General features: G+C 33.2%; 2 protein-coding genes across 3 annotated transcripts in view; both read right to left on the bottom strand.

Annotated features, from left to right (window-relative positions):
* The window catches only part of LOC144838571 (uncharacterized), a 62254-nt gene extending 46089 nt beyond the window's left edge, over positions 1–16165 (bottom strand). Inside the window, exons 1-5 of the mRNA XM_078693985.1 lie at positions 16079–16165; positions 14190–14334; positions 13486–14029; positions 12762–13109; positions 11899–12279 (exon numbers count right to left, since the gene is read on the bottom strand). Of these exons, the coding sequence (XP_078550111.1) occupies positions 11899–12279; positions 12762–13109; positions 13486–14008 (1252 nt within the window). The 5' untranslated portion in view covers positions 14009–14029; positions 14190–14334; positions 16079–16165. The remainder of the gene's footprint in view (positions 1–11898; positions 12280–12761; positions 13110–13485; positions 14030–14189; positions 14335–16078) is intronic.
* Positions 16166–17126: 961 nt separating this feature from the next.
* LOC144837633 (antiviral innate immune response receptor RIG-I-like) lies at positions 17127–24740 on the bottom strand. 2 transcript variants are annotated; one of them, XM_078692830.1, is made up of 16 exons: positions 24632–24740; positions 24317–24451; positions 23593–23733; positions 22679–23011; positions 22491–22547; positions 21978–22055; positions 21490–21704; positions 20831–21064; positions 20636–20713; positions 20090–20252; positions 19829–19942; positions 19513–19679; positions 19254–19398; positions 18790–19011; positions 18259–18426; positions 17127–17905 (listed from the first exon to the last, which is right to left on the bottom strand). In XM_078692830.1, the coding sequence occupies exons 2-16, from the start codon at positions 24426–24428 to the stop codon at positions 17262–17264; spliced, it is 2871 nt and encodes a 956-aa protein (XP_078548956.1). In that variant the 5' UTR covers positions 24429–24451; positions 24632–24740; the 3' UTR covers positions 17127–17261. The 2 variants fall into 2 exon arrangements, with proteins under 2 accessions (XP_078548956.1, XP_078548957.1); XM_078692831.1 differs by lacking the exon at positions 24632–24740 and adding an exon at positions 24609–24627.
* Positions 24741–27151: the final 2411 nt, after the last annotated feature.

Here is a 27151-nt window from a genome sequence, read left to right as displayed (position 1 = left end):
TAATCAGTAATTTGTTGAACTGATTTAAACCATGGAGTTATATTTACTCCATGTTTAAACAAAACATGTTTGGTTTTTTAGACATTAGTTGCTTAGTTGATTTAAACAAAACATGTGTCATGGTTTAATCAGTAATTGTTGAACTGATTTAAACAAAACATGTGTCATGGTTTAATCAGAATTGTTGAACTGATTGTGGTGTACTGTGGTTATTTAGGGTATGTCCAGACTCTTGGCCTAACACTTAAATTGGTGTTGAAAAAGCTGTATATGGTTTTGACCGTTCAGTTAGGAAACTCTACATAAATCTAATTTCGTTATAAATTTATTAGTACCAACCCTGCCTATTATTTCATTTATCCGTGGCATTGGATGCAAACTATTCACTTTTTTGTAATTCACGTTAAAGCGAGCTGTACCATCCAGTTTTGGACAGTGAGACTCTTCTTTTACTTTGCCTAACTTAGCCTGAGGAATTGGATAAGCTTTTTGTCTAACTGGGTGTACGTCATGCTTTATTACAGTAGTTTTTCCTGGCTTACCTTCAACACTAAGTCAAATTCAGAAAACACCTCTGCTAATATTATTTACCATGTGAATTTTCAGTTATTATGAACACTTCCATCTACATTCCGCACACTAATCTTGGAAAAGAGGTCCTTTGTGAAATAAATGATGTTATCTTAGACATTGAAGCCAAATACGCTGATGCTTATATTATAATAAATGATGATTTTAATCGCAATAATCAATCGCAATGGATCAATATTACACGAACGTTATACATTATTCTCATTTAGAGGGTACAAACACCAACACAGTGTCAGAATAATGTATTTTGATCTATCATCGGCCTTCATCTGTTGACAAATAATTTGATAAATGCCAACGTACCTAATAAGTTGAATGGCCTTGTACTTAATTTTTTTGACACATAGATATCAATATGTTAAACTAAACAGCGAAGTTAAATATGAAATTATTGTTTAGTAACACAGGTTCCCCACAGGGCACAGTTTTAGCCCCTTTCCTATTCACTGTGTTCACTTCAGACTTTAAGTCCGATCACCCAGATTGCCCTGTTATCAAATTAGCTGATGACACAGCCATCCTGGGTCAAACATGACAACTATGGTTATTATAAAGCTGAAATTGACCGGTTTGTAAGGTTTTTGTAATAAAAACCATCTTAAACTTAATACTGCTATTCTAAGACCAAAGAAATGGGAGATTTTCGTACTAAATTTAGGGCATCTACTGATGTTATTCATTCATTATTGATGGTAATCATGTAAAGATAGATTAAATTTTTCTGAATATTTAGAATATATTAGTAAGAAATTGAATACTCGTATGTAAATGCTTTTAATGTTAGTAACAAAACCATCACTATCTTTTATACGTCAGTTGTTTGTGGGGTTTGGAGTTATTGCTTAACAGGATGGGGAGAAATTGCTTTTAACAAAGATAAAGAATTAATAGATCGTCTGATTAGAAAAGTTAGCAGAATCACTGGTGTTTGCCTTCTGTTGACTATCTCTACAGAGTCAGGATAGCAAATTTGTTTTCTCATATAAAAACTGATGAACTTCATTCCCTCCATGATGTGGTTATCAGTCATACTATCCCTAGAAGTGGACGTATCATGTGGGGAGAACCCAGTAGACTCCTGTGGTACCTCCCTATAAGCAAATAATAGGTACGGATGCAATTTATTCCATTCCTGGGGATCATCCTGAACAAACCGTAGACTTAAGGGTGCCATTAAAGCTTTCCACTAATTCATCGGTTTGTGGATGGTAGGGAGAAGTAGTCAAGCCCTTAATTGAAAGTAATTTATACTGATAATTGGCATAGGAATCATCGGGGCCTTCAATTTAGTTTTATACTTTGAAGTTTTCTGACTCTCGCAAGTGTTACAATATCATTTACAATCCGCAACCTAGTTCAGACACAAAGATATGTATGTTGCATACATAATGCTACTTTTACGTCAAGAGTCTGAACATACCCTTAATAAGTAATTGTTAGTTGATTTAGACAAAACATGTCTCATCGTTTAATATGTGTGGTTGTTTAAACATTAATTGTTTGTGTGTTGGTTTAATAACATATGTAGTTGATAAATTATTCATTATTGTACAGTCAACTTTCCTAATACCGGACACCTGGCAGAATATGTTGGATTCCGTAACGGTTTGGTATTCGGAATGTGTTTTTTAACGAGTTTACATCCTGTTCCGCATAGCAGGAAGTCCGCTAAAGTGGATAAGCGTGCAACTATGTAGTGATTGTCTCGGTCAGCTAAATTAAAACAAAAGAGAAGATTAAACCACATGTGCGGCTGCTTATGAAGCCCCTCAAACGATATGTTATGCATGACTTGGCAAATGAAGCTATCCTGGTCCCATCACCTTATTGAAAATAGACCTGTCTGCTCAGTTACACAAAACTTTCCCTACATGCTTCGGAAAATTCTCTTAATGTTAAAAGCTTAGGAATTTGGGGTCTTCTGGTCCTCAAGACAATTCTGGTATTGGGAGAGTGTCCGGTTTTTTCAGTTCAGAGTCCAGTATTTGGAGAGTCGACTATATTATATTCATAGCATGTGTTAATAATGAAATGTTATACTATTTTAAATGATTTAATAATGGAAATGTTAATTTAAGTTACAAAAAAAGAAAAATAAAATTCTATAAAGTAATTAATGAAAACAGTAGTTTTGTCTTCTATGCAAGGAAAGACCTTTCAAGATGTTAATATGGATCATCAAATCACAGACAGGTTAAACATAATTCTAGCTCTCTGTAGCTTAATAGATTATTCAGAAAATTGGCAGAAATAGAACATGATCCCAAGCATATCCTAACATAGCAGTATTTTAGTTAATGATAAAGCCACCACAACATGCTACCTTATTATTTTCATATGTTTTGATGTTGATTAACATGTAGTTTGAGTTACTTTGAGTTTCTTTCAGAGTCATGGTTTTTAGCAGTCATTATTACAACAAACACATTTAGACCTGGTAAGTTATAACCATAGCTAGTTTGCAAAAACTATTTTACTTGTAATAGGTTATTTTTATTTCTGCTTTCTCCTTTTTAACACCAACTCTTCTGTATGTATACTCTGAGTATACGATAATGTTAAATACCCTAAAATAGCAGGGCATTATTTCCAAAAGCTGATCTAAACAAAAGGTTTATATTGTTATAAATGAAAAAAAAACAAAAAAAAGTTATAAATTATTAATTGACAGTGAATTATTATTTGTACTTGTGTAATATGCATCTATATATAGTTTGTCTATCAGTTGTCTAATAAATATAAACTGAAAACTTTAATATTTTAATATGCCATTAATTTTCCACCAACAGTTAGTTGCTGTTAAAATTTCTGGATATTCTTCATCATAACATCCTTTTGCAGTTTAAAAGTAAGAGTTTACAATACGTATGTTTTGTATGCATGTGTTTTATTTAATTAAATGTCAAATTAAATAATAATACTGCACAACTTAACGAACTGTGTTGTATCAAATATGAGATGAAATATTTTGTTTCTGTTTTGTTTACTAGTAGGAGTGTTGACTATAATGCTTGGTTTACACATTCAACACAACACCCTTGTTACACGGCTGGTTCCCCCACCTGTGACTTCACATTCTATCTCTGGCACACAACATTATTAGTAAATTACAATGTGGCGTACGATTGAAAACTGTTGAGAACTCCTGCTTTATTATTGGTACCTGTGTTGTTTATTCTGACGTAGTTATTACTAACTTCCCCCACATTACTGAACTGAACAACTGTATTTACATTGTTACTTTCAGTTTCATCTATGTGGGTTGGTGTTGAAGTCATTATTGATGATAACTATTGTAACTGGTTGCATTTACTGTATTCAGGTAATTCCCAAGGTAATCCATTAATCAATCGAATAAATTTTGATTCCATAATACTTAAAATAAGGTTGTGTTCAGAACATTGTGTGCATGCAGAGATATTAGATTATTATATTATATACTACAGTAGATTAGTAAATTGAGTTTAAAGTGAGCTATTCTTCAAAGTTTAATTTATTTAATATTTCAACAATCCTACTACTACCATCTAGTTAGACTAGCCTCTGTAATATTGCAGAACTGTGATGAATGAATTTAGTTTAAAGTGATTTAGCTAGCTAGAAGCAAGACTGAGGGGTCTGCAGGACATGTTTAGGTTAGGTAATTATAGTAAATTATTTTAAATGTTTAGTGAAGGAGACCACATATAGATATTGCTTCCTCCCAGCATGATCATACATTTCTTGCAACAATTTGATGCTTTCACCTGTAATCGAGCCATTTATTCATTTTAATTGACTCGGATAAAAGGGAGGCTGCAATTTGCGGAAAAAAAATAGATTTTAGGCCTAAAAATAATAGTAAACTATAAAAAAACTAATGTGTACTGTATCAAAATAAGCTCCCATGGGAAACAGAATAAAGCCTTGTTCACATTTCTACCCTTCTAATTGATATAGATGAACAATTTAACTTTTATAATGATTGTTTAATAAAGTGTAGGCTTCAACTCTTTGATCTAAAGCATTCGTTTAATTAGGCAATCAATTGTATTTGTGGATTTAGATAAGATTCTTAAATAATTTGATTGCATATAAGGAAGTGCTCAGGATCAAAGAGTAGATACATACACTGTTTAATAAACAAAGATTATTCAATTTACTCTAATTTATGTTCTAAATGCTGTCTTTGTATAGTGTTTTTAATAAAACATAATTCATAATTACTACAACTGCACGGTGCACAGTGGCATTATACGGTAACATTTTCTTTTATCACATATCAGTTTTTTAGTTTTGCAGGTGTTCAATAGAAGTACAGTATGTTAAGACCAACTTCTCGGTGCAGTCCTGATGATGTACGCCAAGATGCCTTCAAGGAGGTGTGCAGGCTGGGTGGAAACACCAAAGATGAATGTGATGGGTTGGGCTGCTACAAGTTTCAGCATAGTAAATACCATGGACAAACATTCAAGTGGAAAATGTACTGGAATATGCAGTATGTTTTGTAATTAAAATAGCAAATGAAATTCCAAGAGCAACACATCACCTGCATCCAGGATCCTGAAGGCATCCCACTCTACACAAAAACCAGCGAAATGATTAAGGGTGGAGTTACCATGCCAGTATATCGTTGCGCAAGAGGCTCCACACTTCTTTGGAATCGTTTCATCTTCACCTTCACAGGTTCATTCCAGGTATTACTTTTTATTTGGTATCTACTAAATCTTCAAACCTATGTACTGATTTTTTTTTGATAATTATGTATGTTTTATTTTTCTCTCAGGTAAGCGTGCTAGCGACTTACATTTCCAAGCTTACCTGATGGATGGACTTGTTCGATGGAACACGAACCGTGCACTAGCTGCTACCCAGTCTGGAGCACCCATCATCAGTACCATCTCAACACACTGGCAGAGCAAGTGATTGGCAAAAAAGTGTACAAAAGTTTTATCATCCCAAACAAGTACACCGGAGAAATCATCGGAGTCAAGTACCTGTACAACCAGTCGAACAAAGTGCTCGAAACTCAAACGCTAAAGAACCCTCGCTGCCCCAGCAGCAGCCCTTGCCTTCAGGTGATGGTAATGATGATGATGATAATGATAATGATGAAGGAAAAGCAGCTCTTATCGACAGTGAGTTAAATTTGTATTATTAGCTTCTACCTAGGCAATACTTTTCATAATTCTGTATTTGTTTCCTTTCCTAGACTATGGGAGCAAATACCAAATGACGTAAACGATTCACAAACAATTTCAATATTTAAGGCTGCTCTAACAAAACACTATATTTCATGTTATGTATAGTTTATTTGTATTTTTCTTGTTTATGGTTTTATCTTAACTGTTTGTATTGTATGGAATGAGTGCAGAGTCTGTTTGAGCTTTAGCCTATTCTCATTCCTGGTTATTTTTACATTGATGACCGAATAAATATTATTATTATTATTATTTACCTCATAAATTTTGTTTCTGTTTTGCAATACAATGCATAAAGTCTAATTATTTATGTTGTTTTCATATTTTTGTCAAAAAATTTAGGAACTTGAGGATTCCACTGGACTGGACAACATTCCAGGCTATGCCAAACTACCTTATGCAGTTTAAGGAAGACAGTGGAGTGATAAGTCAAAGTCATGCTGGACATGTCACAAAGTTGTGGAACAACCTGGATGCATATGACAAAACCATTAAGCGCAAAGCACGGCATCACGATTACTTCACAAAAGGCAGGTTCAAGAAAAGTAGAACGACTGCTGTGATACCTGGTGTTGAAAGCACTCGACAGTAAGGCAGTTTCCTGCGTTTTTCACTTTGTAGGTTAACAGATGCTTCTTAGGTCAGAACACCGGACCAGCCCAATGGCCGGACTGCAATCGATATATGGAGTGCCTTATTACAAAACTATGTGAAGAGTATCCGTCTACCGTATATATCGGAGGGAAACGTTTCCAGTGCTGGCCGCTAATCGGCAAAGGCTACAAAAACATTCGTCGGAAAGTGCTATCAAATGGACACCTGATGTTGTTTGCTAAGCTTCAGTTGATGGAGATAAATCGTACGACACTCATCCAGTGGTGAGTTTAACTTGTTATTGATGTTATTTTACACTACAATAAATACATTCAAGTTTTTAAATACTGTGTTTGATTTATTTCCAACAGGTACAACAGAACATCAAAGAAGCAAGAGCGGCAAGTGTTGAAATCTGGCATCTCAGCAACAACACCCAAACTTGTCTCTGATAATAACCTACTTGAACCTTTAAACGTTCCTGCAAGCGCTCCATCTTTCACATTTGTCCAACCAAAAAACACTTCCGGCCGAGCAACTCTAGGAAACAGACCGTCGATCCCAGTTCCAGGCGAGATAGCAAACCCACCACCATCAGTCCCTGAGGCTAGCAGTACTTGGCTAAAGACATATTGGAAACCGATCAAAATGTACAAACCAAGAATGTCTGTGACTGTGTGCTCAAAGTGTAAGCAACCAAGGTTAAATAAGAACCACACTCAGTATGGAAATTGGTATTGTGCTGCAACATCTGATGAAGAATGGAAATCGGCTATGGTTGCCACCCGTCACCTTCGTCAAGAGTGGAAAAAAATAATATAATTCATTTTAATGTGAATCAAATATTTCCTTCCACGAATTCTAATATTTTTGATTGACAATCGTTCACACGCTAAACATGTCTCGTCATATTAAAAAAGCTAACAATTAATTCAACATACATATGTAGTCGAATTTAACGTTTTTTTAAACAAATTCATGTACTATAGTACAAGGATTTTATATTAATATTATTTAATATTTTTATTTATTTAATACATTGATCATTTGATAATCCTCTAAAATGGACAGTTTTTAGTCTGCCGGTATTCAAAACAACCTCCTAGCTTCATAGGCCCCATTGGTCAATTGTCCAGTTTCCTCATTATCTAATGACCCAGTCCAATTCAGTTTTAATGACCCCCACATGGCTCTGTCCATTTCTTTTTGCATTCTTTACTTTTCCGAATGAGAAGATTGAGCTGTGGCCTTAATTTATGTTATTACTTTGTATGTATTTTTTATGATTTTCCAAATAAATTCAAATCAAATCAATCCTTATTATTATATCTTATTTAAATAAATATTTATTGTTCATTGCATAATTCCCAGTCAAATTTAAGCATTCCATGTAATGGAATATTAACACTCTCTGTGTGATGTAATCAATAAAATTTTAAATATTGTATTGTGTTAACCTTGTTTCACTCTTGAATTTATGGTAGATGCGACAGTGTCTTCTTTTTATGAAATCGAAGGTAATGCTTTTAAAATGGTGTTTCAGAAGATTTATTATGTTCTTTACATTAGGGTACATCATGAACATTTCTATCGGCACAGTTTACCGGGCATCAAATGCATATTTTTTAGTTTTTTTCTAGTAATTTGATTTGGTTTCGGCTGACCTAATTTGTAAATTTTTTTCTGAAAATTGTTTTTATTGACGATTGTCTATAAGAGATGTGTTTTTTGTTGGTAAAGTAGGGATGCGACAACAGACATGATCAGTGGCCGAAATGCACTGAGCTGTTTATTGAGCTGTTTATTAGCCAATGAGGTTGATGTCCTGATAGCCGCAACACCAAATGTTGATGATTGATAGAAAATACTAATTTACAACAGAAAAACAGAACAACTTGTACGAAATGTAAACTTGATCGATGGCCTCATCCAACAATAAGGGCAGTATAATTATAATAATTTTATTTTCGCCTAGCTAGCAACTAGTCTAGATAGCCTTTTACAGATTAAATGCTGTGAATACTTTGATAGTATTACTAAAGTACTTGAACATTCAAACTAGGCCTAGACTACTTTATCTAGGCCTACCTACTTTTATCTAGGCCTACTACAATACGACTGGAGGCCCTCTAACTAGCCTGGCTTAAACTTCGGCCTAGTGTAGACATAACTATGGTCCCTACCTCTCCCTTGTTTATTATAATACAATAAAAAGTACTACATATTAATAGTCTAGTCATTTGTTTAATCGTTTACCGAAAAAAGCCATCCTACATGTTTGTTTATATTATGATAATTGATCCACGCCGAACTTCCGGGTTCTACTTTTGAATTTGAAGTCCGCAGAATAATGCTAAATAATTCACTATTTACTCATGCCAAAGTCACTAAATTGATCTCCCTTGGTTCACAAATGCACAGTGTCTGACGCCAATAAAAGGAAAGAATAAGTGTAACAGCCAAATTAAAATAAAATCGAAGCAAAATAAGAAAAAATATCTGTTTACGATAGCGAAATTACTCTAAACCTAATTGCCAATATAGCGTCACGTCGGCGGAACGACGCGATAATCTTAATGTGTGTTGAACCGCAAACAAATTTAAATTTCGTTCTGTAGGTTACAAAAACGATATTTCGAGTTCCAAATTTTTTTGTATGGTATAGAAAATCGCATAAATTGTCACTTTTTTGTACAGTTTCAATTAAATCCTTTTGATATGTTATAGAAATATAGTCAAAGCATTGCTTCATATAAAGTAAAGTAGTAATTTTGAAGAAATTACGGAATTTAGCATTCACAAACATTGGGTTGACATAACCCTAACGGCTAATTTTATTTATTTACTAGTTTAATTTTTAACAAATTCGATTAAGGCAACATAAAATTGTCGAATTTTAATCAAACAACTCCTAAAAATAAATAAAAATCAGCATAGTTATTAATTAAATCTACTTTATTAAAATAACAACACCACAGTTATAAAACTATTTTAAAAATATAATAACGAACGAGCCTCCAGTGAAAGGGCGACCTCAATTTAGACGTGCGCTCTTTACATATAAGGTAATTAATTATAGCCGAAAAACGATAAATTATCGATTTTGACCCAAGAGAATATTTTCTTTGTTGAAAAGTGAGTAGAGAAAAGCATACTTCATACAATTTAATCAAATACATACCAAGTTATAAGTCATGAAAAAATCCAAAAATCATCAAAAGTGCATTCTAGTCTGAGAAATTACGCGTTTATTACATTTTTTTCAAAAAAGACACGATATTTTTTTTAGTTTTCTTCATTAAAAAGAGAGAGTATATAAATGTATTGTGTATGAAACTCAAAATTTTTACAAAATGATGAATTTTTGTGTAAAATAACGCATTTTTGGTAAAATCAGCATATGTGCACCATTAAGTACACACATAAAAATCGCCGCGGAAACCATTTTCCCGACGTCAAATCGGGTTGAAACTCTGGAAAAACGATCTTTTCGTGTTTTTTTACATAGGAAAAATATAAACTTTATGTGTTTCCAATTTAAAAGAAAGTTTAAAGGACGATGTTGGTGAATGTGAAATAAAAAATATGACGACCTATCGTTCTTAGAACATTACTCAATTTTTTCCCCAGAACGATATTTTTCATAAAAAACAAGGAAGATAACGTGTAAATCATTAGAGACATGAATGTTAATTGGAGATTTAAATAAACACTCAGAAAAACGATATTTTACAGACTTTTTATTGAATAGGTATAGAAAGAGTAATAATTATATGTAAATCAGCATATGTGCACTTCTCACAGTGACAGTCTCGCGGAGAGCAAACATGCACATGTGCCTATGTCTTACTGTGCAAAGTCCCCCTAGATTCTCAGCAAATGTGCATGTTTCTCACTGAAAACTGTAGGTGGCCGATGTGCATTATTGCATGTGCGCTCTGGAGAGAGAGCGAGAGAGAGAGTGAGAGGTAGAGCCGTAGCCATCTCCTCATGCTAGCTGTGCATGACATAGCAACGTTCTAATTAGTTATCTTTTATTTATAACTAATTCAGTTACATTATATAAAACATTTAGGCGCTACTGCAGTTTCGCACCACACTGTTATATCTTCGATTTCTCACCTAATTTTTTTTCTCACACCCACATCATACAATTTTGGGCCATTATGTAACATGTTCCCATGATTTAGCCACCGTTATATTACCTTTATCACAAAAAAAATTGCCTTTCAAAACAGCTCCTTTTCCTCGAATACTTCGATCGAACTGTGGCCATTTTAGAATCAGAAAATTGCCAGAAATCAATGTATGTTTTATTTTCTGTTTTTATTTTTAAACTGCAGAGAGTGGTTTTATAAAGAACCAGCTTTACATATCAAAACGGCGACGATATGAGTCCGTACATATAATATTTTATTTTTTTTAAAACAATTCACAGTTTTTTAAAAATCATAAACCATATTTCAATTTCAATATGTAAAACACAGCATGGATTAATCCATGATCATAGCAAATATTGCTATCTCATTGTATTAAAAAATAGAAAATGATTTGTTTTTGTTTTAGTGAATGTATTGATTAGTGACCGAGATAATTTTCTTTGATAGGACCTATTAATATGAATAATAATACTAATAATGAAATATTAATTCAACCTCTATTTCGCCAGCTGAAAACATTTCTTGCCTTTCAAAACTAAATAGGTCTATATATGTGTAATCGGATTTTATAACACTGCCCTCTATAGTTTCTACATGTTTTGGGGAAAATGAAGCATACATTCTGGCAATTAAGTGATAAATATAAGATGACGAACATTTCGCAGTGTGTTGACAGCGAGTTCAGTATCGTTTAAAATGTTTTGAAAAGTATTGTTATTAAAAAAAAAATTACTTCGTAAGTGGTCGAATCGTATAAACATGTTACATAAAATTATGTTGTGAGTGTGAAAAAGGAAAGTTTAGGTGAGAAATCGAAGATATAACGGTGTGGTGCGAAACTGCAGTAGCGCCCACATGCATACTACAGTGTTAGAAAAAAGTTAAATAGGTATGAATGTTTGTGTATATTGTATTGTAAGATGATTATGCCCAAAGTACTGTAGGCGTAAGCACTTCTCCTAGACATGTGCCTGCAATAGGCGGGCCTAGTAGGCATGTGTCTACAATCGGCAGGCCTAGACATGTGCCATTTTGTTGAAAATAGTACACACAAAATGCGTCCTCTGTTGTATCTGAAACGATCTCCTGTACTACCTTATGCTGATCCTGATTGGCCGCCGGAAATTTCTATTTATATCCGAAGAGACCGCCCAGGATTGACTCGCACATCGTGGGAGATTTCTATTTCTGTTTTTGTCGTGTAAAAAAAGGGCACCTGTACAATTTAGGGCCCCCATCTTGGATCCTCCCTTGAAAAATATATTGTCATTGCTAGAATATTAACAAATACCCTGTTTACATGGTTGAATCATTCTTACTCATATAAAATGTTCAATTTCGATTAAAAAAAATTAAACAAAATAATTTCTCACCTATTTCCTTTATCTTTTTCATTGCAGATTTTAAATCTTGTTCTTCAATTTTAACACCAAATGGAAATTCTTGCTGCAATTCCTCTGCTACTATTTTTGCTAAATCTTTGAGCAGATTCTCACTAGAATACGTTTTCCAGAGATCTTCTAATGATTTAGAGTCATACACAGTTAGATATAACACTAAAGATCCCGCTCCTATTTGCTCAATACGAATACTCTTAAAATAGGACGTAAGTTGTTTCATAATATTGTAACAGTGTGTGGTAGCTGCTTTCTTCTGTTTTGCTAGGTTGTTGAAGAAGATTTCCAGAGCATGTGGTTTATCCTCATCATCAACTGACAAAGAACTTTGGTTTGTAACCAATAATACTTCCGCAACTTTAAAAGATAATTAATTAACATTTTTTTCATTTATTTTTCATGCATGGTTTGATGAAGACTACCATGTTTATTAAAAATTGCATGCACACCTGTAGTCAGAATATAAAAAATATAGTAATTCAACACCTTAAAAGGTAATATTTTATTTTTTAACAAACCTTTTTTTCCCTCAGACTACTGTACCATGTTAGTTAAGGATGGTGTGTAGCCATGGTCAGAAAAATTATTAAAAAATATTATTACTTTGACATTTCTACAACATAAATTAATAATCTGTCATGAAAATCAAAAAAAGTTTTAAAAAGTCTAATGGCCGAAGAGTATACACAAGGGTGCCACAAATAAAAACATTTTTTCATTTTACCCCACAAACCAGTAATAATCACTTGTTTTTTTGCAACCTAATTGATTCAAATGTTGATTAATTCAATAAATGATAATTCTGCAATAAGCTATTGAATTTGAATACAATAAGTTACCTTTAGGCCTATGTTTTTTGTCATCAATTTTTGTCGTCCATTTATCTAAAAACTGTTGTTGACTTCCAGTAAAAAAAACCGTTGCTAAACCTTCAAGAAGTGCTCCATTTGACTCTAACTCTTTTAATTTTAACAAGGCAGACTGACTATCTGTATCTAGAGAAAACACTAGTGATGTATTTGGAATCACTGCAGTTTTGATGTCCCTTAAACTGAGAGATGGGTATACGCTTTTAAAATGTTCTGCACTCTTTTTGAACATTTCTTTACAATATTCTTCAACTTCCCGAACCAAGCGTAATGGTACATCATCTGGATTAAATTTGACGTATACTTCAATTTTCACACCTGTTAAAAAAGAAAATATTGGAACTTTGTTGTAAATCATTTTTAAATCCATTGTAAAGTAATAATAGGTTCTGCAAACTTTGAGTTTTGACGGTTTTCAGCCAACATAAGGCACAACCTAATATTAATTCTGAAATTCTGAAGAAAAGCAAACATATTTAAGTTTTGACTGTAAAAAATAATAAAATAAACCTTCTATTGGAATAACCTATCACTAATGATTATTTGTACAATATAGATGTAAATAAAGTAAGTGAGTGGATAGACAGTCGTGGGTCATACGTATGTATCTTTTCAACAAACAATGGTTGTATTACTGTAAAACTACCATTGTAAATGTTAAATCTTCTTAATGAAAAGGAACAGCTAAGATTACCTAGTAGTATGATTTTTGCACGTTCTGTAAGAAGACCTGCAAACTCTTCTATTTTGCATTGTTTATCTTCTAACAGTAATTCTCTTTCCAGATGACAAACAACATCCCAAATATTCTTAAACTCAAAGTCTCTCAGGTTATAGTGAGAAATAATGCTAAGAAATGTATCTTGTCTAACTTCAATCAATGCCTTCAACAGTCGTTTTCGAAATGGTGAAAATGTTTTTGTATCAGTATATACAATACCTCTTTCTTTCATATACTGACTTACAAGATCTACGGCCTCCTGTATATCAGAGAGTTTGGCAACCTCCAACAGAAGACAAACTTTATCAGCTTTAATAGAACCTTTTTCTTTGAGAACATTAAACAAATCGTTTGCTATAAAATCTGCTTTAATGCACCCTTCAGGTATTTGATCCAGTAGACAGAATTTCAACCAATTATATTTTTCGCCTTTGTAATGTCTCCCAAGGAAAGATTTCAACTTTTCAAACTCTATTTTGCTTTCAGAGCGTGCCATTTTCCAGCATTATAATGTTGTCTGCAAAAAGATATGGTTAATAATACAGTAAGTACATTACATTGGTTGAAACATTATTAATTCTGACCTGTTTTTTGTTGTTTTTTGTTCGTTTTTTTGGTCAAATAAATAAATGAATTATATCCAATATTTAAACTACAACTAGAAAAACAACACTTACATTCGAAAAATAAAATAATTTTGTTATGCAGTAGGTGATATATATGTATGCATTGCTTCTGTCTTATTGTTGTAGTTTCATGTATTTGATATAATACAGTGTTATTATCTCTTGATCAAAGCACTTTCACTGTAATGAAAAATGCCTGCAATGAAATCAAATAATGCATATCAATAAATAAAACAAAAAAATACTAATACTAATACTAAGCAAATAGAACACAAAAATTGAATAAAGTTTATTTTGGAACAGTAGGTGAGTTATAAAACAATATTAATTAATGTTTTGTAATCAATGAAAATGACTGCTATATTTTAAGTCGTCTCCTCTTATTAATAAAGCACTCAATCTTTCAACTCATGAAATATTCTAACCATTCAAAAATTATTTTGTACAATATCAAACAAAAACTAGAATTTAATTCGTCACTTTGACGAATTATAGGTGATCATTTTATAATTTTAATGAAACGAAATTTTTTTAAACATGCATGTACGTTAACATAACATTTTTTGAAGGACAACGACAATGAGGGCGTCATCATGTTTTTAGATACCATCATAAAGGGAAAGGAGCTCAATCAATAGTACAGTAGTATACAGTATATTATACTGCATATCTATATACAGTGCAGCATAGGTGAAATTACGGGACCCATGTTGTAATTGTTGGGTAGGATGACGTTATAAAAAAAACTTGAAGATGACAATTTCGGAAGATAATGCTATAATGTACAGATTATGGTACTGTTTGAAATCAAGGCTATAATGTACAGATTATGGTACTGTTTGAAATCAAGGCTATAATGTACAGATTATGGTACTGTTTGAAATCAAGGCTATAATGTACAGATTATGGTACTGTTTCAAATCAAGGCTATAATGTACAGATTATGGTACTGTTTGAAATCAAGGCTATAATGTACAGATTATGGTACTGTTTGAAATCAAGGCTATAATGTACAGATTATGGTACTGTTTGAAATCAAGGCTATAATGTACAGAAAGGTACTGTTTGAAATCAAGGCTATAATGTACAGATTATGGTACTGTTTGAAATCAAGGCTATAATGTACAGATTATGGTACTGTTTGAAATCAAGGCTATAATGTACAGATTATGGTACTGTTTGAAATCAAGGCTATAATGTACAGATTATGGTACTGTTTGAAATCAAGGCTATAATGTACAGAAAGGTACTGTTTGAAATCAAGGCTATAATGTACAGATTATGGTACTGTTTGAAATCAAGGCTATAATGTACAGATTATGGTACTGTTTGAAATCAAGGCTATAATGTACAGATTATGGTACTGTTTGAAATCAAGGCTATAATGTACAGATTATGGTACTGTTTGAAATCAAGGCTATAATGTACAGAAAGATACTGTTTTGGTACTACTACTTTACTTTTAGTATCACTTTTCTAAAATCTAATTCAGTACACAGCATCTTGCTTGAACATCCCATGAAACAAAATTACATTCATAAATACAGTACACATACATTACATAATTATAAAAACAAATGTATTTATTTATTTCAACAATATTTTATGAGGGTGGTCCAGAATTAAATAATGTATTGTAAGTAAAATAAATAACTAGACTACGAATTATAGGTGATCATTGATTGGGATTGAAGATAAAAACAGATTAATTAAACTAACGTGTACAAGTAAATACACTAGTACTACCTATACCTAGTGCCAGCGAGCCACGAGCTGAACAAACTTGGAATTTGTACTCTGTGGAGACTTTCCACGACCGGCTAGAGGTAAATCACTGTGCTGAGCTAGGCCTAGCCCTTAACTTAAACTGCTAACTAGCCTCTAGGGCTAGTATTACATTTTAGGGACATATTTGTTACAATGTTAAGTATACTACATACCTGAAAACCTTCCGGAATTTATTGTAAAAGAACAAGTTGAATCAACATGGCGGCGTTCCTGTTTTCCTCGTTTGTTCTCATTACCGCCACCACTACCAGGTCAGCGTCTAGTAGTGGTAGTAAAAGAGCTCTGGAAATGGGGAATTCCCTTTCTGGAATGACGTCATTGAATATCTTGCTTGATGTTGCCCAATCGTATTTTCTGTAGTTTATAACCATATTAAATGATAATAGTCCTACAGTCAAAACATCTTTTGGGCGCTATATTCAACAGAAACTTTTTTTTTAATTGGAATGTCTGAACATTGAGAAATTATTTTATACCTCTAACTCTCTTGCAAAATTTGTTATCCTGAATCGTACTTGCATGTTCCTGAACGTGTAGTACAGTAACTTGCAAAAACAAAGTAAAAATAAGGAGACATTTTTTACATCAAGAGCAGTTGAGGATTGGAACTCGCTTTCTCAAAATGTTGTTTGCGCTTCTTCCATAAATAGATTAAAATCTGGGTTAGAGAAAATCTGGTCTGAAGAGTTTTCAAGAATGATCAGGAGGGACTAAACCATCATAGTACTAGTTCAAGGTAATTCGGAGGTATACTATTATATATATATATATATATATTATTATATCATTACACAACTATAAAGTGGTAAACAAACATGGCATGCTTGACACTTGAGTATATTTTATTTAACATACAGTAAAAGATATTAGTAGTTCAATTTTAATCAATATCTAACATTATGTGGTGCAAAGTGTACAAAATCAAATATCCAACTTTGGATTATAAATTTTATATATTTTAATAACTTAACATAGAGTAAATTTTATATTTTCTGTACCTCTCCATTCAAAATTGCACAATATATATACTTAATTTAATATAACAAAATGTAAAATGTATATTCACTTAGTTGCTCAGTTTATGGAAAATGAAGAAAATTAACAACTCAAAAGATTTTATGTTTTATATTGTCAAAAATTAAATAATATATTTAATTAGTTAAAATTTACTCACAAACTGGTAATTTAATACATAAAATGTGCATGTCTATGTGTAGATGTACATTAATGTTATTCTGTAGCTACTGTTTGTAATCTAGGCCTATGCTCCAGTCAGGATTTTGTTGTTTGAATGTGAATGTCTATGTGTAGATGTACATTAATGTTATTCTGTAGCTACTGTTTGTAATCTAGGTCTATGCTCCAGTCAGGATTTTGTTGTTTGAAATTATTTATATCCAATGGCTCAACTTTAAATGGAGATTCTTTCCACTTTTTAACAGTTTTTCTCTTTCTATCTCCGCATTTCTCTAACACAAAACTTACAATTTTTATAACTGCAAAATTCATACTACTAATTGTGACAATAACACCCCAATCATGGTTACATTTTTTGCAGGAAACTTTCCCGTTTTTGTAGATATCATCGCCTATAACCTTTGGCTTTGGATGTTTTTGTGTAAGAATTTTTTCATAGAATTCTTGGTCAACAATGAGATGGTTAGAGTCGTTAAATACTTTGACATCTGTTGAAAAACATGCGAATTCTGAACATTTACCACAAAGAAGTTTGTATGGGGCTTCTGTCCTCTTCTGCTGACGCTCCCTTTCTCTTTTTTCAGACATTAATCGTTCACGTAGATCAATAGTCTGCAGTGCAAGTAACTCTTCCTTTAGTTGATCTTTTGGTAATTTTGACAGTGTGCGTACACTCTTTGTCATAAATTGGTGACGGATTTTGTTCGCTTGGTCACGCTCTTCGAAGTTAAACTCAGTGGAAGCAATCATGTAGAATTTGCTGTTTTTTTGGCGAACTCTCCCTGCATAAAAATAATTGAGAAGAACGTAATCAGAATTCAAGCTTAGAAACCTAATACCTTTTGTAAATACTGTTTTGGTGTAATGGCTCACTTACAATATTGCATGTCTGAGTCATTGATTCTTAAGCTCTGTCTACACTATCAAACTAGTTTGACAAATAAGTGTGATATTCCCAAATATGGTAGTGATATGACATCATCATGGCCATATATGGGTGCATCACATTTTGTTGTCACATAAAGTTTGATAGTGTAAACAGAGCCTTAGCAACAAATGACAAAGAAAGCTTTCCCAAAATATAAAAAAAATTTACGAGAATCATTATTTTGTGACATCTCCTAGAAGTATGTACCTTTAGCTTGGGTCCTTCCAACATCACTGCTCATGTAGTTGTAGCGGAAAACCAAGTTGCAAGCTGGAACATCAGTTCCCTCTTCAACAACGTTTGTTCCCACAAGAATGTTGCATCTGTTTTCCTTGAAATTTTCAAGAACAGTATGCTGATCGACGGCAGTCATTTCTGTAAATATTAGGTTTTATTAAACAAAAAAATGTCAGATTCTCCTGATTGATTATATAAAATCATACAGTAGCTAATGTAGCATTCCATCAATAGTACTGCAAGTCTACCTGGTGTCAAGTATAGAACAAAGCCAAGACTTTCAACTTTAGTGTAAATTACTTGATACAATACTTCTATTAATATTGATGGTGTATTGTATCTTTGTGTTAGACAGCATAGATCATAGTGAGATGGATAGCTTATTTTTATTTATATTATTAGGCCTACTTATTATATTATTACATGTATACACTATACAATGATAATAGGAGTACATGTTACTACAAATACATTATACAAATTAAAAAAATAAATACCTACCGCTTGATCCAAAAATCTTTTCTGGCTTAAGAAATGAAAGTCTCTCATTTTCCTTTATCCAGCTATACATTGCGTCAACAGTAATGCGTTTGGTACAGAAAATGATTGCGTGTGCATTCACCTTTGTTTCATATTCCCCAATCAGCACATCTTCAAGTTTTGATAGTAAGGGGTTTTCAAATTTTTTCTCTCCGCTCACATATTGTAACTCCTCTTCTCTATCTGTTAAAAGTCATTATGGTTATTTTTAATTTCCATTATAACAAACCTATATCCTTCCTTGTGGTTGCTTGATGTATAGTGTGTAATGCATTATTTGAAATATTTGAAACCATCCTTAAATTAGGTGTTTTTGTACTTTTATGTTTTTTAAGTAAACATTTTTAGATTTTTTTAGAGTGCTATATGGCCGATAGAGCCTAGCATTTGTTAATCATTTAAATTATCATTTAGTTTTAATTTACCTTTAAACAGCCGTATAAGTTGCTTATCATCTTCATTCAATCCGTCTGAACGGGTGCTTTCCTCTTTCTCGATGAATTCTTTGATGAACCGGAGGGCGTCCTGAATTCGGCAAATTTTATTCATCTTAAGTGCATCATTATATTTCTGAAATTTCATTAAATTTAAAAAAATAAAATAATAGTTGCTGTATGATTGTGATTTATAATATTAATAGAAAAAAATAGAACTTTAAATACTACTGTAGCTAATAACACATACCCTCAGGTGTTCACCACCTGTTCTCAGTAACCGTAACAAGCTATCATTTGATGTAACACACTCTGGGGAATGAGATATGAATTTCTCTACACCTTGCTCATAAGAACTAGTGCCTTTGACAGACTTAGTAAAATTGAACAAGTCTGCAAGTCCTTCAGACATGGTACCTAAAGAAAAAACAATATATTCTTTAATGGCACATACTGAACAGAGAAATAGTATATTTTATATTATTTGGGGATGGGGAAGGTGTATAATCAACGAAAAATAAGCATTTGTTTAATATATCTTGTATTATTAAAGTGAAGATACCAACCTTGTTTGTGTACTCTCTCCCCCATAATCTTTTCAATTTCTGACATGATGGTCACTATTTCAGTTTTAAATGGGTCAGCATCATCTGACCGTGGTTTGACCATTATTGGATCAACTGAAGACAAAAAAAGTTAAGTTTGAATAAATCTGTCAACAGCTTATCTAAATATGGTAGTGATATGACATCATCATGTCCATATATGGGCACATCACATTTTTTGTCAAATAAAGTTATATAGTATAGACAGAGCTTTATACTGACTTTCTTCTGGAGGATTCACGTGCAAGCGGTATTCTTCATCATTTTCATCTGGAATGGAAATCTCATCTGCATCAAGGTTTGCGAAGATACTTTTAGCATACTCATCAGATTTCTCCTGGCTGGATGCTCTTCCAGTTCCTATGCTCGCTGTCAAACCTACAATCTAATAAAAACAATTTTATTTATATATTTAATCACATTTTTGTTTACAAGACCAGCCAATTCTGACTTATGACTGGACAAATATATAATATAGCAATTAAATTAGACACAGATAAAAACATCAAACAAAATAACACGTTTTAACAGTCTTACAACAACAAATAACAATTGTACTAGTAACTTTGTTTGTATACAGAAATATTTACTTTTATTTATATTTTTTATCTCCTTCTACCTCCTAATCATCATCTTTCCAGCACCTCTTTAATAACCTAGCAACTCTTCTTTAGTGTAATCATTATTTAATTATCAGAAGGCCCATGCCTTAGTTACCATAATCATTCTCAGTATTTTTATAATAGAAAATTGTGAGCTCATACATACCTGTGGTAATGTTGGTTTTCCATCTTCAAGTTTTTTTCTCCGATACCTTGCCATTATTATGTTGTATGGGTTCTGGCCCTACAAATAAAAATACATTTTAACTTATAACCAATGATAATGATGGCAAGTTTTTATGACTAACAATGAACTTTGACCTTGCATATAATTTGTTGAATACTATAGAAATGTACTTACATGACAATGATGGCATTCATCGAATACCAGCATCGTAAAGTCATCAATTTTGAGTTCATTTTTCTCAAGTGCGTTCACCAACATCTGTGCAGTTAGAAATATGATGTCGTTGTTTTCTACCGCATTCTTCAACGTAGCTAACTGCTGCACGTTGTCACCAATCAGTTGAGCCAGTCTCAGTGACTCTGGCATGTAAATTTTAAATAAGTCGTGTTGTTGTGATACCAGAGAAATCTAAAAATACCATATTAAAAATCAGAATCGCAAACAGCAAGTTTTATCTAAACTTAAGCAATAAGTTAAACACTCAATGTGATGCGGCGTTAGTCACAGCATGGAGTTAACAAATAATTATTGTTAATAATTACTCCATTGGTCACAGTGTGAAAGTGTAATTGAAATTGTTCTATATGCATGGTTGACTGCACATGTATGTGAATATTTTCTCCAGTTTGTTTGATTGTGCGGATGATACTTTAGTTTTCTATCACCACGGTACCAGAGCCAGAGGTCCAAGGCCGTGCCATAGACGTACAATCAACTACGCTGATAGAAAAATTCAAGCACGGTTGACCATGCCATTGGTATGGCTGACCATGCTGATAGCCACTACAAACTGAGCATTTTGGCAAATAATTATATACAATTTAAACTCTTACCGTGTTTACAAGAAATATGACTTTTTTAGGTTTAACATTTAACTTTGCTTCTTCTTCTATGAAGTGTTCTCTCACGAAATGGACAGCTACCACCGTTTTTCCAGATCCTGTGTGCGATATGATGATTGTATTTTGGCCACCAATAACAGGTTTTGCCAACGTTATTTGATAGTTGCGCAACACTAACTCCTTTGATTTAGCTTTTTCTTGTTTTTCTAAGAGAACAAGCAGTAAATATAAAAAAAATTAATATCCATCCATATTTAGAAACTCTCTTGAAATTGGAAAATCTCCCAAAAATATGAATATAAACAAACTTTATTGGAATTTTAAAATAATAAAAAAAAGTAAACTTAAAACATCACATAGAAAAAACTCTACACAAAATAAATGTATCGAGCATAGTTACAACAGATTCAACATTAATGTTGATCAATAATCTGAAAATAAAATTACAATTACAGAAATGAGGTTGACATAATTCTTACCTTTTCCATCGTCATATTTTTCGTTAATTGTTTCCTTGTCCGAGTCAGAGTCTTCTGCTCTATACTGATTTTGAATATCTGAAAAAAAGAGGAATCATCAATGGGATATTATGTGATGATATTATTTTTTGGACTGTTCCATTTTTTGTTAAGTGTGTCAATTAAGAGAATAAAAGCATACAGGTATAGTACTGTTTTATTCAGGTAGGATTTAAAAAAAGTTATAGGGAATAAAAATGGAAAAATACAAAATGAGATTAGCAGTGCATGCTTAATTATTTGTTGCTAAGTTTACTTTATTTGTAAATGAGTCAACCACTGAAACCACCAAAGGAACCAAAGCCCGGGCAATGTAATGGATTCCCCTCCACCTTAAAGAATTATCAATGGGATATTATGGAAGTTGGATTGTTCCTTCTTTTTAAAGGGTATCAATAACAGAATAAAAGCATACAGGTACAGTACTCATTTTATTCAGATAGGATGTCATGTATGTAATTCGAATTTATTTACTATTTGAATTTTCATTTGATTCCTCTTCAATTGACTCGTTTGCAGTTGGAACATTTTCTGATGCAAATAAAAAAAAAAAACATTTGAAATAATAGTGAGAAAACAATGGAAAAACTTCTAAAGACCGTAACAGCCATCAATAAGAAACATTACCTTAGATTATTTTAAAATTATAAACATATCTTTACCTTCTTCCGATGGTTGCAATAACTCGACCAATTCGCCATAATTTGCTTCACGTAATGCAGAAATCAACTCTTTAAACCATTCATCGCCCCCACGCTGTACACGAATGAGAAGTTCAGCTGTTGCGATCGTAGCACCATGGCGGTCAATACTCGTACGTATACATTCCTTATCTTCTGTGGAAAGGGTTGGCAAATTACAAAGGAGATTCCCCGGCTCGACAGTCTCAAGTAAATCAGATTGAAATACTTGAAGAAGACCTCTATGTTCAGTCATATCTTGAAAATCCTGAAGACCTATGATGTAATCTGCAACGTCCTTATTTCTTGGAGTGGCTATAAGAAAATAATTGCTTGTTTATTACTATCCTTCAGTGTCCATTTACTGCCAGAATAATTGACTAGTTTGTGGGGGAGAGCTGTCAATTAGTCACTGCATGCAGACATTGTATACAATGCTGGTGCAATCCTGTTATTGTATTGTACTACAGTTAACTTTCCCACTACTGCATGACTCTCTAAAAACAGAAAACTGTAAAAATTCAAACTTTTCTTTTCCAAAAAGTTTCCAAATTCATTTTTACCATTAGAAACACATTCTGAATAACAGATTTTCCATAAAACCAGACATAATAAGCCAGCTCAAGGGTATCCGGTATTGGGAGAGCTGATTGTAAGCACTTACGGTTTAATTTAGGCCTAGGGTGAGCTTTAAAAAGAAAAAAAATAAAATGTTTGTTGGAATAGAGTAGGGGCAGTCCAGAAATAGCGCTTGAGTCAAGCACTTCCCTTGTTGACAGTGAATGAAATGATGGAACTACTTTTTGATATCCATTTTTTGACAGGACTATCAACATTATTACTGTACAGTATGGTAGCGCTCCATTGTTAAAAAAACACTGTAGAGGGCGACCTACCTTCATCATTACTTAACGCAGACAAGAAACTTTTAAACCATCCCTGTTCGTCGCAACTTGCCAATAAATCAAGAATCTTATCGACAATCTTCGAATCTGGTGTATCACGTTGTTTCAACGACTGGATCACATCTTGTTGATCTTAGGGAGAAAAATGGCTTTTATAGTAAAATAAATGACAGATTATATAATAATAATAATAATATCCTGGATTTATATAGCACCTAATGTTGTGAAACCTCTAAGCGCTGAACATTATTATCCCAGTCCTTTTTTTTTTATCAAACACGTATGAAAACATAATCCCATATTGCAGCTAGTAATCAGCCCCAAGTTGTTTCTTGATCTAACCGGGTTCCCATTTATACACCTGGGTGGAGAGAGGCAAACGTAAGTATCTTGCCTAAGGATACAGGCAATGCGGCGAGAGGATTCGATTTTAGGTTTTAGTTCTCATGGGTCGTACAACGGTTGGTCAGATTTGAACCAGGTGACCATTTGACAGATAACGAAGCAACTGGTACACAAATGGCAGAAAATAGGGAATAAGACGCATTAGGTTTATGACAATCCGTCAACTGTACCGATAACAAAAAAATGAATTACACAGATGGTTAACTGTTCCTATAGAAAAATTAAACGCATGGTTAAGTTTCAGAAATGCCTTATTTTGATATAATAATTTACATACAGGAGGCTATGAATTTGATATCCGAAACCTTACCTTTAATAACTTCAATGTCAGCGTATAAATGACTTAGAAATGAACTCGAAGGTTTCAAATTGGAACGCAAATACCTTCTGAACACAATTATTAATTGGTGTTGTACGTCCATCGTTTTGTTTTTCAAAGAGTATGCTGAAACAAAAAATCCATTCTATATAAATACAACCGACAGAAATTCCATGTATGACTCATGATATGGAATTTCCGAAAAATGCCTAAAAACGGAATTTCCATGTATAATGATTGGAAAATCCAATTTCTATCAAGTAAATAAAGGTCCCCAACAAACTTTGGTCTAGGCTAGGCCTTTACCCTCCTGATTCCTGAATTCCGATTCCCAACTACCATATCCCTGTATAGGCCTCCTAAACTCGATCGCTCCGCCTCCTCCAACACACTTCTTTCACGAGGTATATTCAGAGCGTCATTCTGGCGACTGGAGCATCCTCTACTTCTCTACGGAGCGCCATTTATGCCTTCTACTACGGTAACTGCTCAAGTGGACCAATTTGGCCCCAGTGGAGCACAGTGATATAAAATAGAAATAAAGTCACTTAAGATTCAATCTTTTCGTATGTTAAAACACTGTGCTCCTAATTTGGCGCCAGTGGAGCACAGTGATAAAAAATAGAAATAAAATTACTTCATTTCAACATCCTTTCGTATGTTAATGCACTGTGCTCAAGTGGACCTAATTTGAAGTCACTTAAGTTTAAATGTCTTTTCATATGTTAATAGGTCTACACTGTGCTCAAGTGGACACGATTTGGCGCCAGTGGAGCACAGTGATATAAACATCAAATAAGTTACTGAATGTTAATATCTTTTCGTATGTTAATAAACTGTGCTCCAGTGGATCCAATTTGGCACCAGTGGTGGAGCACAAATAGTCAAATACAAAAAACATCGAGAAAAAATACTTCAAAAATATTTCAAACTTCCAGGTATATAGGCTATGTTAAATATCGGTTACTCCATAACAATTAGTTTCAAGCCATATCAGTGATTTTAATAACTTGCGTTTGTCTAAGATAAATACTTATTTAGTGTCACCGGAGAGTGCACCTATTCATTGAAATATGAAATTAAATATTAAGTTGGGGCAGAGCTAATAATGAAAATAGAGCCAAGAATTGCACTTATACTTATAACTATACATAATCATCTATGATAATTATGATAATGTTAAAATTTCAACTATCCAGATGCGACTTCAACATTTTAGGTGAGGTTTTCTACTTTAAAACTCGACTTCGTATAAGGCCTACCCGGCGGCGGAATTAATCTAAGCTTCGAAATTTGTCTAGAAATCGGCATCTTTGCAAATGTTCTATATTTGATCTTATTTCACTCTCCATTAACCCCATACAAAAACCATCGGAGACAAACTATCTGTTTAAAACATGTTTATTCTGAGGACGGTGCGGCAATACACACCAACTACCATAAAAGTTTATTCATAACATTTTACAATACAATATCTTGCATGAATCGGACATTTCGCTACCAATGTAGCAATATTGATTAACAAAATCAAAATTTAACAGTGTGGCGTGTTGACCGCGAATGACTAACAATACCATCTTTCCCACTACACCTGCACAACCATTGCTTAACAACGCATGGCATACCAAACCCGTTTCATACACCTGCGATGAAAATATAAAATTCAATTTCTTTTAAAATTGAGGGCGGCAAACATAAAATTTACGAGATCGAATACAGGTTGGAAAAAAAAATTAAATAAAAAAAAGATGTTAAATGTGCTCTCCCTGCCTCAGCACTAAGGCCCTGCCACAGCCTTTTGGGGTCGTTTCCAGCACATCACCAGATGCATTGATGTTGTCGCCTCATGATGTGTGGTGGAAAGGGGGACGTATAATTCTGTGAACCCCAAACACAGTGGCCGCATGCCTTTAACTCTATTCCACCGACCAGCGTGGGAATCGAACCCACGACATACGTGTTGTCAACACGACGCTCAGGCGACTGAGCTAACTGATCATTTTGGTTTTAACAAGGTTAATGTGATATTTATGATGAAGTGATGAATTACGTAATACATGTATAAATAGACTATTATCAGCTGTTCAGTCATGTACTACTTTGTGGCCTAACGGGTAATGCTCAGCTTTGGGTGCTCTCAGCTCTAGTAGATTGGGTTCGAACCTCTACGGTTATTTTTTTTTTTTAATAAAAAAAAAAAATAATAAATAAAATAATGAATATTGTTTTTTTTTTTTATTTTGAAAGAGAGATATTTTGAGGGTTGTAAATGTCAGGCCTAAACAAGTGGACCTTTTTAAAATCAGGTTTTAGCAAGGTTAATAGGATATTAATGACGTAATGATGAATTACATAATACACGTATAAATAGACAATTATCAGCTGTTCAGTCATGTTTCAATTTGTGGTGCAACGGGTACTGCTCAGTTTTGAGTGCTATCAGCCGGGGTTCGAACCTCTACGGATATTTTTTTTATGTTTGTTTTTTTGAAAGAGAGATATTTGGAGGATTGAAAATGTCAGGCCTAGGCAAGTGGACCTTAAATCATAAACAAAAGTGTATGGCATTCATTTTTGGTTTTAACAAGCTTAATGTGATATTTATGACGTAATGATGAATTATGTAATACACGTATACATAACTACTATCAGCTGTTCTGTCATGTACTACTTTGTGGCCTAACGGGTAATGCTCAGCTTTGGGTGCTCTCAGCTCTAGTAGATTGGGTTCGAACCTCTACGGGTATTTTTTTTTTTAATAAAAAAAAAAAAAAATAGATAAAATAATGAATATTGTTTTTCTTTTATTTTGAAAGAGAGATATTT

Source organism: Antedon bifida, chromosome 3 (assembly GCF_963402885.1).
Source record: "Antedon bifida chromosome 3, ecAntBifi1.1, whole genome shotgun sequence".
Classification (NCBI taxonomy): Eukaryota; Metazoa; Echinodermata; class Crinoidea; order Comatulida; family Antedonidae; genus Antedon; species Antedon bifida.
The sequence above is the reverse complement of the archived record's forward strand: the minus strand, read 5'-3'. Positions and strand labels throughout refer to the sequence as shown.